This window comes from Carassius carassius, chromosome 31 (genome assembly GCF_963082965.1).
Source record: "Carassius carassius chromosome 31, fCarCar2.1, whole genome shotgun sequence".
In the NCBI taxonomy this organism is placed as follows: Eukaryota; Metazoa; Chordata; class Actinopteri; order Cypriniformes; family Cyprinidae; genus Carassius; species Carassius carassius.
In genome coordinates this window covers 19303724-19324130 of record NC_081785.1, presented here as the reverse complement: position 1 = coordinate 19324130, position 20407 = coordinate 19303724, and the positions used below count along the sequence as shown (strand labels likewise).

The 20407-nt window shown below is 39.3% G+C and overlaps 1 protein-coding gene across 1 annotated transcript in view; it reads right to left on the bottom strand.

The window, feature by feature from the left end:
- The window catches only part of zgc:174356 (uncharacterized protein LOC100137120 homolog), a 37799-nt gene that overhangs the window by 11427 nt on the left and 5965 nt on the right, over positions 1-20407 (bottom strand). Inside the window, exons 3-5 of the mRNA XM_059519544.1 lie at positions 16449-16595; positions 14213-14296; positions 11945-12101 (exon numbers count right to left, since the gene is read on the bottom strand). Coding sequence (XP_059375527.1) covers positions 11945-12101; positions 14213-14296; positions 16449-16595 — 388 coding nt within the window. The remainder of the gene's footprint in view (positions 1-11944; positions 12102-14212; positions 14297-16448; positions 16596-20407) is intronic.

Below are 20407 nucleotides of genomic sequence, written 5' to 3'. Positions count from 1 at the left end.
GCTTGTTTCTAGGAATGTAACAGCTGTAGACCTTTTCCTGAAGACGTCCGAGCATGGTAACTCTTGATGGGCTGACTCCGGGTTCAGTCTACTCCTAGTGAAGCTCTCCCAAGTTCTTGAATCGGTTTTTCCTAACAATCTTCCCAAGGCTGTGGTCATCCCTGTTGCTTGTGCACATTATCCTTCCACACTTTTTCCTTCCAGTCAACTTTCTTTGGATATATTTTGATACAGCACTCTGTGAACAGCCAACCCTTTCAGCAATTTATTATTTTTTTTTTTTTTTGCTTTTTGAGATTTTTAATTTTCCTAAACTTTAAGTCGTAACCATCAGAATAATAAATAATATAAAATAATAATAATAATAAAAACACTCACAGTTTGTGTGCAATGAATATAAGAATATTTGCTTTTTTTTTGTTAAACAAAAAAATAAAGACCTTTTCCATGATATTCATATTTTTTTTTTAAATGCACCTGTATATACATCAGTCCTGCCTCAAATGGCACACCTGCAGTCTTGCCAACTTGAAATGGCCTTCCATTACAGTCCATGCGGCATTACGTCATCAAAGCAAGGATTCAGAGAAGGCTTAAGGTGACTGGGCCATTGTGTGGTTCTTATGATTTACAAAATCCTACCTCGTTTTGCATTGTGTTGAGTCAAGTACCACCGGTGTAAACACTCTCTCTAAACGGTACAGCTCTAGTTATGGTGTTTGAGCAGATATAATCACATTCAAAATCCTGAATATGAGGCCAGAGATGAAGGGGAAAGAAAGAGGGCCTAAGAGCTTAAATACAAAAAAGACTGTTTGAAGTTAGATTTTAACAGACAAGCCCTTCATAGTCCCGGTAATTGTGGAGCGTAATGAGAGAGAGGCTTTGATGGGTGGATTAAGACCGGTCTTAAGTCTGCAGTCTCCAGAGGCCCTGTATAAACTCTGATTTGAGTCAGTGGCACCACAGAGGCAGACTACTCTTACTCACTCACCCGGACTCTGTCATTACCTTTTCTTTTATTCCCTTTTATTTCTAGCTCATCAATATTCCATAGGGTCAGGACCATACATGCTGCAATTCCTCTTCACTGTGACTGACATCCTGAGATGCACAAAAGCACACACAAGTGAAATAGAAATGTCCCAGAAGGCTGAGATGGAACAGTGGTGAAGCTCTTGGCACTGATGACAACGAACAAAATAACTAGTGGTTAGTCACACATCTCTCTGAAAATCCTTTTCATATCGATAAGAGTGGAATTATGCACAGTAGCAAAGGAATGTTCAAACCCAAACCGTTCAGGCTTTTATGCAGCCCAGGCTCTCTGGAAGAACTTGCCTTTTACGACATTCTGCAACTTGATTGTGTTGCTTCTTACGCATTTTGCTGCACTTTTAAAGTGAAATGTGCAGTGAGTGGCACAAAAAGCATGTTCAGATTTTTTTTCAGAAAAAGATGAACATTAATCTGTTGAATGTATCACAGAAGTCTGGAAATGTAATGTCCGATGAGTGGCGCTAAAAGGTTTCTGCTCTATCATGATTAAAAATAACATACATTAATCATACCTTAAACTTAATCAATATCACATGTGAGATGGAAACACATTTGCTGAAGCAACCATGCCATTTTAGCTTTAGCTTCAAGTTATTGTACTATTTCATCAAGTGTTGCGATTTGTTTTTGACAACTCGTACCTGATCTCTCTGCATAGCAAGTGCACTTCTGCACCGGGTGAGCTACCGAGCAAGTTTACTTTGTCTAAAAGAAAGTCCATATACACTAACGTTTAAAAGTATAGGGTCAGTAAGATTTTTTAAAAACCCTTACATATGAAGTTTACATAAGTGATGCATATGTCGACATGTATAGGTTTACAAATCATGCACTATAGTAGTGTTGGGTATCAAGAACCAGTTTAATTTTAGAACCATTTCCAAATTTTCAAGTACCATGGATTCAATAAGAAACACATTTCAGTTTTACTTAATGATTCCAGAGTGTGCCTTTTAATAAGAACACTGAAGTGCAAGAAGATGCAAAAGAGAACTTAATTTGGCACTCGTGTGCTGTTTTCGTGCTGCGCACACACACAAGAAGCCACCTCTAATATAGTGCACAAACACTGAATTGAGTTATTGAGTTAATGTCAAAAGATACTTTTAAACACAATCAGTTTTGTCTTAAGTGAACATAACTGAGAAAAAAAATGAGTTTCAGTATATTGGATCCGTGAATTTGATCTCAAAGTTTCAGCCTAATAAACCTGCTGCCATCTCTGTCATTGATATTATTTAATATTAAACAATTTTATTTAGAAAAAGAAAACCCATGCATTGCCATTTCCCATTTGATTACATGTTATTTCGATATCTGTACCTTTGTTCAGTTGTGTTTATTTGTGCTATTGCTAATTAATATATTTTTTCCTATTTTATTACTTGTTAGTAATAATGTAACTTGTAAATAATTATGTGAGCTACTGGCTTTATTCATGGTATTCAGCTCAGCAGAATGTTTTGAATAAAGACACATAATACATATTTTAATTGTATATAATAAAAATTAAAAAAAATTGTAAATTGTAAATAAATGTATTACTGTCACACACCACTGAAGCACAGGAGACAAGATGAGAGTTCACTATATTTTAATGAAGAGGAAACACTCAGGGAAAACCATGCAGAGGTGAAATTACATGAATGCCCAGCGTCCGAGAGACTTCACTTCCAAAACACAAGTCCTGGCGTACTTCAGGGAGGAAGAGGATCGTTAACCACTGACCAACGGCCGATGTGGACGAAGATGACGGTGATCTGCGGGCTGGAGGTCGGGAGTCGGGTGAGTCTTACACAAACATGCGATAGACGAGACCAGACGGTTAGGTGTCTATGAATGTGGGTTTATATGCCAGTCTTGATTGGTCAGCGGCAGGTGCAATGATTTAATACTCAGGTGAGCAGGAACGGGAAGGTTGAGCTGTAGGGTCTGACGCTGCTTGGTTGGCTGGATCCGTGACAGTACCCCCTCCTCCACGGGCAGCTCCTGAAGCCCGATGATGGTGGCTACGAGGACAGCCTCTCCCTCTGGGTGCAGGACGATCGGGGTGATTGATATGGAACTCCCGGAGTAAGGTAGGGTCTAGAACATCCTCATGCGCAATCCAGGACCTTTCTTCAGGACCGAAACCCTCCCAGTCAATGAGATATTTCAGTTGGCCTCCTCGTCGCCCTGAATCCAGGATGGCACGTACAGTGTAGATGGGGTCTTCCTATAGTTCGATTGGAGGAGGAGGTACCTCAGCCATGTCAGACCCTGTGGGTGAAGGGAGAAGAGAAGGTCGGTGAGGTTTTAACAGAGATACATGGAAGGTAGGAGAAATTCTGCAATTTGGGGGTAATTTTAGACGATAAGTGACAGGATTGATCTGCCTTAAAATCGTGAATGGCCCTATGTATTTGGGACTCAGCTTGCGGCAGGGCAGCCGGAGGCATATATCCCTAGTAGAGAGCCAGACCTTCTGACCAGGGAGGTAAGTAGGGGTTACTGCACTGTGAACGTCTGTCTGGTTCTTGTGCCTCCTAACTGCCCTTTGCAGATTGACATGTGCAGAGTCCCAAACCCTCTCGCTTTCCTGAAACCAATAGTTGACTGCTGGAACCACAGAGGGCTCCCCTGACCATGGGAACAGAGGTGGCTGGAAGCCAAGCACTTATTGGAATGGTGTTAGGCCTGTGGTGGACTGGCGGAGAGAGTTTTGAGCATACTCGGCCCAGGGAAGATATCGGCGCCAAGTATGCTGGTGGCCATGGCAGTAGGATCTCAGGAAGCGTCCGATCTCCTGTATCTTTCTTTCCGTCTGACCATTCAATTGTGGATGGTAGCCAGATGTTAGGTTTACGGATACCCCTAGGAGACGGAAGAAGGCCTTCCAAACTCTGGAAATAAACTGAGGTCTTTGGTCCGAGATTATGACATCGCGTAGCCCGTAGTTCCAGAATACCTGATTGAATAGGGCTTCAGCAGTCTCCATGGCTGATGGCAGTCTTTTAGTGGAATAAGGCGACAGGCTTTTGAGAAACGATCTACTGCCACAAGAACGCAAGTGTAGGAGTTAGAGTTAGGGCAGATCTGAAATGAAATCTACTCCTATGTGTGACCAGGGTCGGTGAGGAATAGGCAGTGGAAGTAACTTCCCCTCAGGAAGATGGTGTGGTACGCTGGAGATGGCACAGGTGGAACATCCTTGAACAAAGCGTTTGATTTCTCCGGATATGCCAGGCCACCAATATCGGTTGCAGATGAGCGAGAGGGTTCGTTGGCTGCCGGGATGTCCTGACCCTAAGGAGGAGTGTACAGAGTTCATGAGGGGCAGTCGTAGAGCTGATGGGACATAGGTTAGCCCTTCGGGAACTCCTGGTGGAGCAGGTTCAGTAAGAGTTGCTTGGGTAATCTGATCATGTAGAGCCCAATGGATGGGACTGACAATGATGGCTGGAGGGAGTATGGATTCTGGTGGCCGGGTAGCTTGGTCTGGGGCATGAATGCGTGAAAGGGCGTCGGCCCTTTGGTTCTTTGTTCCGTGATGATACGTCACTGTGAATCTAAACCGGGTGAAGAATAGTGCCCATCTGGCTTGACGAGGGTTTAGGCGTTTAGCTTCCCGGAGGTACTCGAAGTTGCGATGGTCAGTGATAACTTCAAACAGATGATTGGCTCCCTCCAGCCAGTGATGCCATTCCTCCAATGCAAGTTTAATGGCTAGCAGTTCCCGATTGCCAATATCATAATTCTGCTCCGCCGGGGATAACATCTTGGAGAAGAAGGCGCACGGATGGAGCTTCGGTGGAACACCCTCCCGCTGTGATAACACCGCTCCCACACCTGTCGTAGAGGCATCGACTTCAAAAATGAAGGGTAATTCCGGGTTAGGGTGGACCAAAGTGGGAGCTGTAGTGAAGGCTAATTTTAACTGGAAGAATGCCTGTGATGCTGCTGGAGACCATGAGAGATGCTTGGGCGTCTTCCATAAGAGGGAAGTGAGGGGGGCTGCTAAGGTACTAAAGTTACTGATGAGGCGGCGATAAAAATTAGCAAACCCCAGGAATCGTTGGAGTTCCTTGACAGAAATGGGAATGGGCCACTGCCGGACAGCTTCCACCTTCTTCAGATCCATTTGTACACCCCTGGAATCAATGATGTAGCACAAGAATTGAATAGAGGAGCAGTGAAATTCACATTTTTCGAGTTTCGAGGTACAGTTGATTTTCCCTCAGTCTATGGAGAACCTGTGTCACGTGAAGATGATGATCGGCCTTGTTTTGGGAGTATATTAGGATGTCATCGATGTAAATGATCACAAACCGATGTAGGTAGTCCCGGAACACCTCATTCATGAAGGCCTGGAATACAGAGGGTGAGTTGGCTAGCCCGTATGACATGACCCGGTATTCATAGTGCCCTGATGGTGTGATGAAGGCAGTCTTCCATTCATCCCCCCTCCGTATCCGGATGAGGTTGTACGCACTGCGCAGGTCTAACTTGGTGAAGATGGAAGCCCCTCTCAACATCTCGAGTGTTGCTGGTACCAGGGGAAGGGCATATTTGTACAGTATGGTCTGCTTATTAAGGGCCCGATAAACAATGCATGGTTTTAAGCCTCCGTCTTTCTTGGCTACAAAGAAGAAACTGAAAGCAGCAGGGGAAGTAGAAGGGCGGATGTAACCCTGGCGAAGGGCCTCTTCTATATACTCTTCCATGGCCTTCTGTTCTGGGATGGATAGGGGATACACTCTTCCCTTTGGTAGGGTCGCACCAGGCAGCAGTTCAATGGCACAGTCCCATGGTCTTTGTGGTGGCAAACGGGTGGCTAGTTGTTTACTAAAGACATCTTGGAATGTCCTATACTCTTCTGGTACTGCTATATCATGCTGGACTCCGGGACTCTCGATGGTCGTGGCCTGTAGGTGTAACTGTGTTGATTTAGTCGAGAAAAAGGGTCGGGAAGGTAGTTGTAGACAACTTTTAAAGCAGGAGGCTCTCCAAGAGAGGATGTCACCAGTAGTCCAGGAAAGGTGAGGGTTATGCTACTTAAGCCAAGGGCGTCCCAGGATGATTTTAGCAGTTGATCCCTCCAGCACCAGTAAGGAAATCCTTTGACAATGGGTTATTCCAATGCGTAGGGTACGGAATGGTGTACAGTGAGTAATAATACCTTTTCCGAGAGGTTTCCCAAGGATGGAGTGTACATTCATCTTCTGGCAAGGGGATGTGCGGGATGTGGAACTGGTTGACGAGGTTTCTGGAAATGGAGTTTCCCGCGGAGCCCGAGTCAATGAGGGCCTTCGCTGAAATGGAATTTGTGGCAGAGATCACTGATACAGGAAAGTAGACTAATGATGTAACTTCAGCCCTAGAGGTCAGGCTACTCACCGCTGGACGAGGTGGACGAACGGGGCATTCAGACGTAAGATGACCCTCTGCTCCACAGTAGAGACATAGGTGTTGTCACAGCCATCTTTGGCGTTCAGCAGGTGAGAGATGGAAGGAGTCAACCTGCATAGGTTCGATGGCTGATGCTGGAGGATATGGCACTGGGGAAGATAGGGCTACTGCGGAGGTGGCAGATGAAGTAGGGGGCGCATGTGATTCCAGATCACAGGCTGCTAGCCTCTGGGCTACACGGATAGATCGCTGGATCAGATTCTCCAACCCAAAGCTATCATCATAGATGGCAAGATGTAATCGGAGAGATGGGGATAATCCCTGTCTATAAGCTGTGATGAGAGCAGCCTCATTCCATCCACTCGCAGCAGCTAAGGTGCGGAACTTTACTGCATACTCTGCCACAGAGGATCTCCCCTGTCTTAGGTGATATAACTGGTCATGTACAGAAAGGGAGTTTGCAGATTGATCAAATACCTCTTTAAAATGTGCTATGAAAGTTTCCAGGGTACGAGTTGCAGGCCCAGCTTGTTCCCAGATGGTTTTAGCCCACAGTAGAGCACGACAGGAGACAAGACGTGAGTTCACTGAATTTTAATGAAGAGGAAACACTCAGGGGAAACCCCGCAGAGGTGAAATTACGTGAATGCCCAGCGTCCGAGAGACTTCACTTCCAAAACACAAGTCCTGGCGTACTTCAGGGAGGTAGAGGATCATTAACCACTGACCAACGGCCGATGAGGATGACGATGACGATGAAGGTGATCTGCGGGCTGGAGGTCGGGAGTCGGGTGAGTCTTACACAAACATGCGATAGACGAGACCAGACGGTTAGGTGTCTGTGAGTGCGGGTTTATATGCCAGTCTTGATTGGTCAGCGGCAGGTGCAATGATTTAATACTCAGGTGAGCAGGAACGGGAAGGTTGAGCTGTAGGGTCTGACGCTGCTTGGTTGGCTGGATCCATGACAATTACTTTATTACACTTAAAGTAGATTAAACGTCTAATAATAGTCCTAATCAAAAAAGACCTAACTTACAAGGGGTGTAACATATTTCTAAATGTTTGACTTTTTTTATTATTAGTATTTTTTTTTTTACTTGTCGAAATTGAAACTGGGAATTGGTAAGAACCTGAATCGATAAGCAGAATTTTAAATGGAAATCGGAATCGCTAACTTTCTCACAACATTATGCAAGGAACTACGCAAAAATAAATCTTTATTAATCAATAATCTGCTCCTTTCTTTTTAAATTGTGTGAAAAGGAAAAAAATTTAAAAAGGTTTGCCACTAATGTTTATTTCAGCTGGAAATTGTAGTGGATTGTATGTACTGTATAAGTATGTTTTTGGAGTTTCACAAAAATACAAGTAATGGCAAGTTTTTCCAATGAGATTATATTGCGTTTATGGGTGCCTTTCTCAAATTCACTCGACACAAATAAAAAAGCCAAACGTCAAAGGGTGTAATTTGAGTTTTCACGAGACAACATGCAATTTCTGATTTGACACGTATCATTTCCTAGCAGGATAATGGATTAAGTATGGATTAAGAACAGTATGTCTTCCTCTGAATTGCACAGGATTAATAGTGCACTGCTCGGGACGCAGAGGAGACTGCGCAACCCTGAGTGGGCACTGCCTCCGGGAACAGCCCATTAGTGTTGTAATTACAGCCTGGGTGTGATAACCATGCTACACTTCACTACCCACCACGCACAGGCTTTATTGCAGGTGTACATTACTTAATGCCTTCATTACCTAAGACAATCACTTAATTATATAGTCTGAGGAAGAACATCAAATGCACATCAGAATCAATCTGAAGGCTGATAATGGAGGTAGTAGAGCTGTTTATTGCCAACCTGACAAGTGCATCAGTTAGATCAAAGCTTTTTGGGGAACCCCTTGAAAGGGTTATTACTGTGATTGCACATAGCAGGTTCTCTTTTTTGATCAATGAACTAAAGATACTAGGGATAAAATCCAGGCTGCCTAGATTCAAACAGTTAACTCTCAAATTTCAATAAAATGGATTTGGTTTTGGATTAAACTGGATGAATGTGTCATTTCACCATACCTTTTATTTAATTAAATTTTTTAGTTAGTTAGTTTAGATGTTTATAAGAAGGAGCTTAAATAGATCAAAGTTTACACTAGAAAAGTTCACACTAAAAATACAAATCTGCCAAAATGTACACTGCCTTTCAAAAGTTTGGGGCCAGTACGATTATTTAAAGGGGTCATGAACTGAAAAATCAAATTACCTTCCCTTGTGACATATGGTGAGCTTGATTTCACCAAGTACAACATGTTCCTTGATCAACATTCTTTTTGATCTGGAAACAACATTCCAATCAACTAATACGATTTGAGATACAACTTTTTTTAGGAATATCTGTTTTAGGCTTAAAATCAGGGTTAGGTGCTTCTACACCCTTGATAATCAGCTATCATTACTCACTGATTTTAGGAATAAATTATGGGTAGGGTTAGGTTTAGGGGTAGGGATTGGGTTAAATTTATTTTTTTTTGGACAATAAAGTTGATCCAGGAACATGTCTTACTAGGCAAAATCATGGCGACCTGTGAGGTTAGCGTGATTTCAGACCTGTGACATATAAGAGGTCATCATATTATAAAAACATCCTGTAAGTTTCAGAAATCAAAACTTTCTTACTAGTCTAAAAACTGTTTATATTGAAGCCTATCTGCCAAAACAACAGCTTGTGGGATGTGCTGCTCTGTGATTTAATAGAGCGTGTATACCATGCCTCCACAGAAGATGATCAACACCTGCTTCTACAGAACTGCCTGTTTAGTCCCGCCCACCAATTCACACACATAGTCTAAATAATGAAAGAGATGAACACAGTTCTACACAGATCACTATTGCTTTTTTCTGTTATTACAGATAGTTTGATATGAACTGAGTATTTATGCATTTTTTACTTTAATAACAGCAGCATCTATTTGTGATGGATGTAGCTGTCAAACATACAGAGTTGTCAGCCTTTGTCATTGCAAATGAGATATTCTGAAAGTCTAAACCATACTGGATTCTACTGACTTAACAACATACATGTTGACTTAAATTACATTTATACATTCTGCTGATATTTACATTCAAAGTAACTCATATTTGCATTAAAGGTATAAACTATCAATTTGTGCATTCCCTGTAAATTAGGCCGATGGCCATAGTGTTGCTAGCAGACCATGCTTCATGGTAGAAGTTGCCCATCTCTCTATTTAATACCAAATGGGTAGACCATTATATAAATAACATTTATTAAAAGCCATCACCACCATCACATTATTGCAATGCACATTATTGTAAAACAGTGCTCTTTTCTGTTAGGATAACATATTTGGTCAACAAACAAACATTAATTCCACAGTCTGAGGCCCTTAAACCAGCACAAACCCCAGTGTAGCCACACCGACCTCCCTTAAAAGTGCGATATTTCTACAATACTGATATCACCAAATAATAATGACTGACCTTTAAAGAACTCCTAAAGAACATCTTTTTGAAAACATTAATCTACTATTTGAAACTAGACCTTAGTGCCTAGATTGAGTTTAGACATTTTTAGAGTGCTCACATCATAGGTATACTACGTGTGGAGAAGAGTAGAAATGTATTAAGATCCCTTTCTCAGTAAATGCCGAAGAATACCCAAGAGATGGATCAATATCTAATTTGCCATCCTCTGTATTTCACCACATGACAAATGTAAGTACTTATGTTATGCTATTAGCACACAATATTTCATGCTCATCTTCTCCAAAAATAAAAAATAAAAACCAATGGAGATGGAGACATGCTTCAAAGTAAAACATTTTAGACCCATTATATATATGGTTTGTAAGTGGCATACAGCATTGACAAGAGCTTTGCATTAAAAGATCACATTAGTTACCTGGAAAATAAAATTATTTTGTACGCTTATGCTACCATGTTGATTCGACAACTGGTTTCCAATGTAAAATCTGGATCTCGAGGGAAAACGTTATTTCGAGAGAAAAAAACAAACAAACATTGGGATATATTAAACCATAGAGGATCATAATGGCCCATCTTCATCACAAGGCCTGGAACAATGTACAGTACCTGGATGCCTCCACATGACAACCCTCAATGGGTATGAAGGTAATGCCTTTATTTTTGAAAGACAATGCAGTTCAATCTATTTATGGGAGTATATTAGTAACCACCTATTAATATAAACATTAGTTTTCTATTTTTCCATTTATTCTATGGCTCCATTTGGTATTACCTCAGAAAAAAATATATACATTTAAAACAATTATACCAGTCACCAATGTTTACATTAAAATTAACATTAAAATTAGATAATAACTGTGACCCCATTTGACAAAAAGAGTTGCCATGCCAACAGTCACACTGTACTGTATATCTGAAGCACTATTGTGAATTGTAGAAGAGAAAATAAAACACTGATCATGACATTTAATTGAAAAACAGATTAGCCAATAATGGATATATTTCGATGCTCATATTAAAACACGCATTTGTCAGACTCTGTTCCATGTTTTGTGCGTGCTCCTGTCCCCATTGTGTTCTTTCCAGGTGTTCCCCGTTGCATTCCCAACAGAATTTCCCCAACTGTTCCATGGTTCCTCCCAAACGTTCTTCCTCATCTATTTAAATATCTTAGGGATTTTTTGCTTGCCATTGTCGAGTTGGCTTGCTCACTGGGGGTTTAAGGCACTATTCTTTGTAAAGCTGCTTTTTGAACAATAAGTATTGTGAAAAGCTCTATACAAATTAATTGAATAGAAGTGTTCAGTTTGTAGCCCTAATACCAAGAAGAGAATTAGCATTTTTGAGCCATGGCTTCTCTTTGGAATTTCTAATGGGCTTCTCGAGCAAAAGAGTTTTAAATTTATGAATAAAATATGGTCTGCGGATAATATTACCTAAAGAGTCCTGTTTTGCCTATATTTGCCTATATATGCATATAGTCACAACTCATCATTCTGAAACTTTTATGTGGTTTACAACTATTTCATGTTAGATATGGCAACAGGCACAACCTTTTTTGTTCAAGAATAGTTGGACACATACAATATTAAACATTTTCAACATTCAATATGTAATCTTGGGTAAGAATTTGTTTCTGTTTTGTAATTTCTTTCGGTTCATTAAGGGAAAAAAAAGTGTTATGCTCTCCACAAAAATATTAAGCACCACATCTGTTTTCAATATTGATATTAATGAGAAATGACACTGAGGACTGGAATAATTGTTTCTGAAAATTCAGCTTTCCCATTACAGAAATAAATTACAATGTAAAATATATGAAAATAGAAAACAGATATTAGAAATTGTAATAATATCTAACAATATTACTGTTTTTTATTCCATTATTTGACTAAATAATGCCCATGTAGGCAGAAAAATCAAAAACAAGTTGTGTTGCATTCACTATATTCAGTTTCCATATAAAATAATGAATGATTCACTTACTGCAAGAGAATGAGCACTATGAGTGTGAAGACTGCCATGATGATGAAGGGCATCCCGGGAAAGGTTGGCAGGGTCAGGGGGTACAACCCATTAAAGATCGTAGCAGCAATAAGGATGCAGGTCGCTTCCACTGAGGCCGAGAAGGAGAACATGGCACCTGAGGACATCAGCATTAAAGTACATAAAGACGTGAAACAGATATCTAGAGAAAACAGCTGAAACAAAATTAGTGTGAGTGTGTGTGAGTGTCTATTTTAATAAATTTATTTTATTTCAAATATAAAAAATAATATAACATACTTACATAAAAATGATTTCAATATTAGTGGAGCCCAACAATTACCCCTAAATAAAAAACGTGTTTCTGATAGAGGTATTTCAAACATTGTGCATAAAGCTAGTGGCGTTTCATTAATATGCCGTGAATGCACCTGAAATTCATAACCTATGACTTTATCTGAATGAAAGAATAATAGCCGTTGGAAACTGAGGTCTGTGCAGTAGATCGTTGGCATGAATAATGGTTTGATCCATTTTGATAAAATATCTCCCTGAGCTACACTGAACTTCATGACTGCTTTGACTAACTGGAGCAGAAAGACATCGGAGCAGCCCATAAGTACTTTGTACATGCAGTACTTATTGATCTTCACCAGAGCTCGAAGTCATGTGAGTGCCCTGGAATGACTGGAAACTGCAATAGAGTCAGTAACACATGCAATCTGAGACCCAAGCCGGGGGAAACGGCTGTCAAAGTAGAGAGAGGAGGCTTGCATGGTGAAAGCAGTGCATTTAAAGATGGGAATGGTCTGTCATCACTATGTCCTTTCACAGTTGTAACACTCAACAGGAAAATAAATAAAAGAAATGGGAAGAAAAATGTTTGCGTCCACAAGCTAAATGGATATGTCCTTTTGGAGTGGCTTACAACTGCATGCTCCATGAGTGGAAATAAGCAGGGGTGGACATATGAATATGAAAGTTTATTCAAGAGGTTGTTTGTTGTCTCTCTGTTCCTCCTGCATTGTTTTCCACTTAGCCGAGATTGATAATTCCATGATTTCTTTTTTTTTTTTTTTTTTCTGGTTAATTATGCATACTGCGACGCCTCTCATTAAGGATTTGTGACAGGACAATAGAGATTATATCTTGGGCTTTTAGCTACGTTATCAGGCAGAAACAAATGTCAAAGAAAGTAAAGATTTAGAAGAAAAGCATGACTCAAATCTATCTGTCATATGAAGGTCGAAACACTTTGCAGTTTCCTCAGGATATTTCAGCTCATTTTTGTGGGCTTGTAGATCAAATGGAGAAGAAAGAAATGCTGTGATGTACACATAACACAATGCAATATGCCCTAAAACACACAGGGATGGTTTCAGATGATAATACCATGGAACTGAATGGTTACTACTGTAAATTCATATGATTCAAAATAATTAAATGTATTTGTGCAGTCTTATCATATAGTTCCAAAGCAGCTATACACATATATAAGCTTTAACATATTATGGTACATGTGCAAAAACAAGGTATTACCATGCATGGTATCTATACAGAAACCACATTAGTACCATGGTATTTCTGCAAATAAAATAATAAATGCCTACCTACAAACATGCATGCATACATACATACAAACATTCAAACAAATAAATAAATAAAAAAAAAGATGAAAACCATAGTCAAATAAATAAGTAAATAAATCAGTATTACCATGGCATTTTCCTTATGATTTTTTTTTATTACTATAGTTTTACTACAGATATTACAATTAAAATATGGTAAATGAAGCAACACAATTGATAATACCATATTTCCCAAGAATTCACCCCCCACCCCCCCACCCCCCAAAAAAACATCTAAAAACCATGATTATACCATTTATTTTACCATCATATCTATCCAAAAATCATGACTTTACCTAGGACTGGGCGATATATCTAACGATATGATCATGCGCATCTAGTCAGTAAATCTGGTTCCGTGATTACCGCCAAAGCCCAGCCCTAACTTTACCTTTCCTGTCACATCCATGGTATATATCCAAAAGCCAGAATTTTACCGCATCTTTTTACATCAAAACATGAATTGACCATGCCGAGGCATGCTAACACTAAATTAACCATGGTGTTACTATTGTAAAACTGCAGTATTCATGATTTTACTATCCTGCTGTGTTCAAAACCAATGCTGTTCATAATTTTAGTCCTTTCATTTTTCTGGGGTCTCCTTCTCTCACTGAATTGTGAATTTCAAACACAATACCTTGTTCATCATGTCCCACGATGGCAGAAGACAAAGAACGAATCACTGCTTGGCTGATACCAGACGGAGCGCCGACTACAGCAACTACAAATCCACAGGACAGACCACACAAACTTAAATACCAGAAACCTGCTAAGATATATTACTAAATAGACCTGCAAACACTGTATTAAACACTGCTTAAGAAACATTACGGTAGCACTTTATTTTACAGTCCTGTTCCTCATGTACATACTATGTACTTATTATGGTAATTACAATAACTATGTAATAACTAGGTATTAACCCTGAACCTACCCCTAAACCTAAGCATACCCCATGTAGTTACCTTGTATTACCAGAACTTTCTTCGATACATGTACTTAGTGTACTTACAGTGTATTTAAGTACACATACTGTAAAATAAAGTGCAAACCAACATTACTTAACGTTAAACATAAAGCCACAGTTAACTAATCTCTGTGAGACCAGAGAAATGCTAACCAGTTCTGAAGTGTAAGATTCTAAATGGACTACTCAATAATTCATGAGCTTCATCTAAATGTATGAATGAAATTCATGGGGTAATTGTGATTACAGAGTATGGGATTTTCCTAATGGTTCAGGATGTAAAGTCAATCGCTCGTCACAGCAGCCTGATCATATATGTTCAAGAAAAAAGCTGATCCTCAAGAGAACAGAAGATTTACTGTGTATGGATTGATGCGAATGCGGTGGGGTGTATCTCTGTGCACACATCTCTGTGTGTGTGTGTGCCGGTTCTGCACACACCACACATGCACTGTACTTTCAGAATGGAGGTTATGGCTCCGGTGTGCCACTGCTGTGCCCCTCATTATCACAGCCAACAGAAAAGACCAGCATGCAAATTCCACCCTCCCTGGCACTGATTATTCATCAGTACTGCCACTCATCTCCCTTTAAAAGGCTTTCGTCCTCCACATTGATTAGAATTACAATTTCCACAACCATCTATTTAATTAACAGTATTAACAGCGATCGGCTGTCTCTCCCTGAGAGTGGCTATATGAATGCCGGCACAATGTTATCATTACTTACCACTCTGAGAACTCTTCTTTGGAGGTGGAGCCCCCCTGGAACAAGGCAAGGAGTTCAGACAGAAGTGAGGAATAAATGTGAACCATAAAAAGTCTGGTCAGGTAGACACCCCACCCAAACATTTACCCATTTGACTGTCTTGTTAAAACAATCAGCTCAAGTGAAGATTGTCGGCCTCGATTTGGAAACATTTGCTTTGTGCATGCTGACAAAATACATCTACATTGTTTTAGGGAAGAGAGATGTACTTTGATATGCTCACTGACAGATTTGAAATAGGGTCAGGTGTGCTTTCTAACTATCTTAAAGTGTAAAACTATATAACTATATTAATATATATATATATATATATATTTTAAAAGACTGATATAGTGATATAGAAAATCTGTTAGATGTTTATGATATACACATTATTGTTAAAAAAAAATTGTATGACGTTTTTGAAAGTCTCTCATATGGGGAAGTCGTGGCCTAGTGTTAGAGAGTTTGACTCCTAACCCTAAGGTTGTGAGTTCCAGTCTCGGTCTGGCAATGCCACGACTTAGGTGCCCTTGAGCAAGTCACTGAACCCCCAACTGCTCCCCGGGCGCCACAGCATAAATGGCTGCCCACTGCTCCAGGTGTGTGTTCATGGTGTGTGTGTGTGTGTGTGCAAATGCAGAGCACGACTTCTGAATATGGGTCACCATACTTGGCTGTATGTCACATAACTTTATCATGTTCACCAAAAATCCATAAAATATGAAATAAGGTACTATTGTAAAATATCAGTAAATTTTAAAATAATTACTTTCCATTTAAATATATTTTAAAAGCCATTACTCCAATCTTCAGAAACACATGATCCTTCAGAAATCATTCTAATATGCTGATTTGATGTTCAGAAAACGTTTCTTATTTGTATTTTGTAAAACAGTCATGCCGTGTAATCATTTTAAGGAAACCATTATACTTTTCCAGGATTCAAGTCACTGTATGTATGAATTGCATTTTTAATGAGTTTCTGAATAAATTAATGAGTCTGGACAAAACAAATCACATCATTGACCCTACCGCATCATTAATTTGACATAATGATTTTCTTGATCATTCTTCATTCACAATAACTTTGCTAGGAGATTCATTGTGTCAATACATCATATATAAATCATGAGTAACAGAGTGATTGGGGGCTTACCAAGGAAGACCATCCATGTGTTGTTCGAGAGGGCGAGTATGACGTAAGAGGCGATTCTGAACAAAGCGCTGAGTTTTGCTAATGTCATATCCTTCATACACCTCATCAGCACAGGAAACAGAACCAGCAGACCAAAGCCCTGCCAAAGAGCAGCACATTAGGTTAGAGCTGAAAAACCTGTGCCAAGATGAAAACAACTGCCAACCTTTAGCTGAAGTTCAGTCCATTATAACCATTGTATGTAAAAGAGCAAAACATTGTGTAATGGAACAAAAGGGATGCATTACTATATGTAATCTGCTATGGATCCATTGTTAGTTAATCTTTTTTTTTTTTTTTTTTTAGGTATTTTTGGTCGTTCATTTAAAAGGACAATGGCAAACATTTGAAAAACGGGTTTCAAAACGCAAATCTTTAAAACGATGCTGTTATCGTCTTTATGTAAGCAACAAACACCATGCTGAAAACAGTGCTGTCATGCATATACATATTATGTGTTAAGTCTATAAGAATGCATATGTGCATAGGGGCCCTATTTTAACGATCTAAACGCAAAGTGTAAAAGTGCACTCAGGACGTGTCCAAATCCATTTTTGCTATTTTAATGAGAGAAAAACGGTCTGTGCGCCAGGGTGCATTTTTGGAATGGGTTGTCCCTATTCTCTTAATAAACCAATCAGAGTTTCATCTCCCATTCCCTTTACGAGCGAGATGTCCTCGCGCCATGGTGGATCGCGATTTACATGGCGCAATTTGTTGGCGAAAAAACTGAACGCAGATCATCTACGGTACAAGCAGGAATCCACCAAAGCTTCCTGAGGTGAAGAAAGCTTGGGATGAAGTAGAATTTAATTCATCATTATAAGTATTGTATTGCAATTAGGTAGCTAATTCTAATACACGCAATCATTACATTTTAATATTTATGTAGCCTACACAATAATATTATTTTATAATGTAATCCTTTTGTTTTTAATATTTGGCATGTGATGCGCATCCCTGTGTGTAATAAGCAAAGTCATTGCGCACTGTGGACCCGCCCAGAGGCGCATTTTCTACCAACGCACTCTTTAAATAACAAAAAAATATTGCGCCATTGATTTTAGACTAGGTTTGAGTTGGTATATGGCGCATTGCGCCGAGTGTATGATAGGGCCCTAGGTGTGTAATGTTACGTGCATAATACAGCATGTGGTTGTTTTTATGTTTTAAAATATAGTGTTGTGTGATGCGAAAATCGTTGCTACAATGCTTAGGTGTTGTACTGTATGTCATTGCCATAATGTTACTATGTGTTTGCTATAGCAATGCTAAAACTCTATGAACGCTAGGTGTTTGGTAGGCTATTTTTAATATTTGCTATGTGGTTGCCCAAGAGGTATTTGTCTCAGCTCCCTCCTACAGTATACATTTATCACGCATTTTATCATCCATAAATCCAATCATTTGATTAGTATTAAGATCTATGTATAATTCAAAATGCTTAAAATGAATGCTGATGTTGAATAATGTAATATAACAGGTGTGTAATCTTGAAAATACATAAACACAGCACTAGAATACAAAAGCACTACACAGTTATGTGGTTCTGATTGAATGAAAACAAAGCTTATAAATATTTAGATTCTCTCTGACGCATCTAAACCTAACCAGTGTGTAACGATAAAACTTCATGATCATGGGAAGAAGGAGGCGGGAACCGGCGGACAATCAAACCAAACTTTAATAATCAAAATAAAAACAAAACAGCGCATCAGCCCCTCACGGACGACTGACGTGCACAAATAAAAACCAAAACACAAACTAAAGCCCAGGCCTGGTCCTCTCTTGTCCGTCACTGTAGTAGCTCCTGTTTTATATCCTTCCATCTACTCCGTGAGACTCGAGACCGGTGGGTCAAGCAGGTGTCGCTCATTTCCAATCACTGCACCGACCTCGCTCCGGTTCCCACGGCTCTCGGCCCCGCCCCACTCGTCACACAGTGAATTAATTAACCTTCTGGGTTTGTGCCTGATGAAACTGTGTCAAAAACAGTAAGGCTGTTTCACTCAGAACGTCAGAGCACTGGAAAAAGAACTCACTTTCATCCATATTTGCTTGCGATACGCATTAGAGGTGTGTGCCGTGACTCATTTGCCCTGCCTGCTCATGCAAACCGTTCTGATTTAATTACCCCCCCACTGCACAGCGAGGGCCCAGTGTCAACAGACTTTGCCACAGCCTCTGATTCACAGCAGAAAACATAATGGAAATGCATAAACATTCTACGGAAAAGGTCAGCGCTCCGTGTTTTTACTTTCATCAACTCATTAGGGCCTGGAGTGTTTAATAATTCCTCACCAATTCCACGCCACCCTAATTACAAGTCAATTCCAGCCCCGCAGCCATTTATAAAAACTGCGAGCGTAGAGCCATGCACTCACCGCAGCCAGACCTGCCAAGATTTTGATGCTTCAGATCTTTAGAAACACGAGATCAGCTCCCCTCCACGATGCTTTTATATTTAAAAAAGTTTCTTTGTCTGACCTTTTTTTTTTCAATTGACTCTTTCAATTGCTGTTAATTAATACTTTTCGCTCTGTGTATTGGGTGGCAATCTGCTAGCTGACATCCCCTACATAACAGACTATATAATAGATTCTATAAGGATCGATGCCTTCGGCTTCCACACAAAAGGCAGCCGAGCAACTGGAGCCCCAGTGGTGTATCCTGATATAAATGGAGAGCCATCACCTCTCCAATCAGGAAGGGTGCTTCTTAACTGGCAGGCTTTGTTTAAGTGTTACTCTAAGACACATCATCGACCTGCTCAGAGGACGAGTTCCCCATGACAGGCGATGAAAACGAAGCAGACTTCAACCTGTTTCCCATCACTACTGCTGTACAGACTCACACTGCAAAGCTATTCTGCTAATGCAAGGAACAAGACAATGATTTTGATTTTGAAAAGGAAATAAATAGTAAAAGTCATAAATCTTGTAGTTTTAAAAAAAACTGACTTTCTTCACCCTCACACCACCCCAAAAAAATCAAAATAAATAAAACACTACAATGTTTTTTTCAACATGATATGATTCATTACATGTTGTCTATTAGAAATTTAAGTTTCAAAGGTTTAGGGTTGGTAAGATTTTTTAGCGTTTTTAAAATTTGCCTATGCTTACCAGGATTTCATTTATTTGATTAAAAATACAGTAAAAACAGTAATATTGTGATTGGCCTATTTGAATAAATTGGCCTATTTTGGAATAAAATGTAATTTATTCCAGTGATACAAAGCTGAATTTTCAACAGCTTTTACAGCAGTCTTAAAGGTCACATGATCCTTCAGAAATCATGAATATTGATTAATGTTTATATATTTATGTAAAATCAGTATATTTTTCATACGTATATATATATATATATATATATATATATATATATATATATATATATATATATATATATATATATATATACGTAATTCACCTGCAGCGGTGTAAAAGTACTTACTGTATTTTTTATCAATTTAATGTATTTTTCTCAGTAATCATTTTGTAAAAAAAAAATAAATAAATAAGCTTTACAGCCCAAAACCTTAATCCACCAATGCATATAGAGAACAAATATTTTACTATATCTAACTAATATCACTAAAGACCTCGACACTCAGACCACGACATGAGTAACCGATAGTCACATAATCTTAACATCACAAGAAATATAATCACAATGTGAGATAAAGAGTCACACTGGGAGATTTAATGTCACAATAAAAAAAACAGCTAATTTAAATCACTTAATTATATGGTAACAGAAAGCTCAAACAAACAAACAAATAAAAAATAAATCACTTTTTTTAGTTGTCGTTAGAAGTTTATAATAATAATAATAATAATAATAATAATAATAATAGAATTAATTAACTGATGCTGTTTCTTGATGTGAGCTGTCTGTTGAGAGTTGTGTCAGCCCCC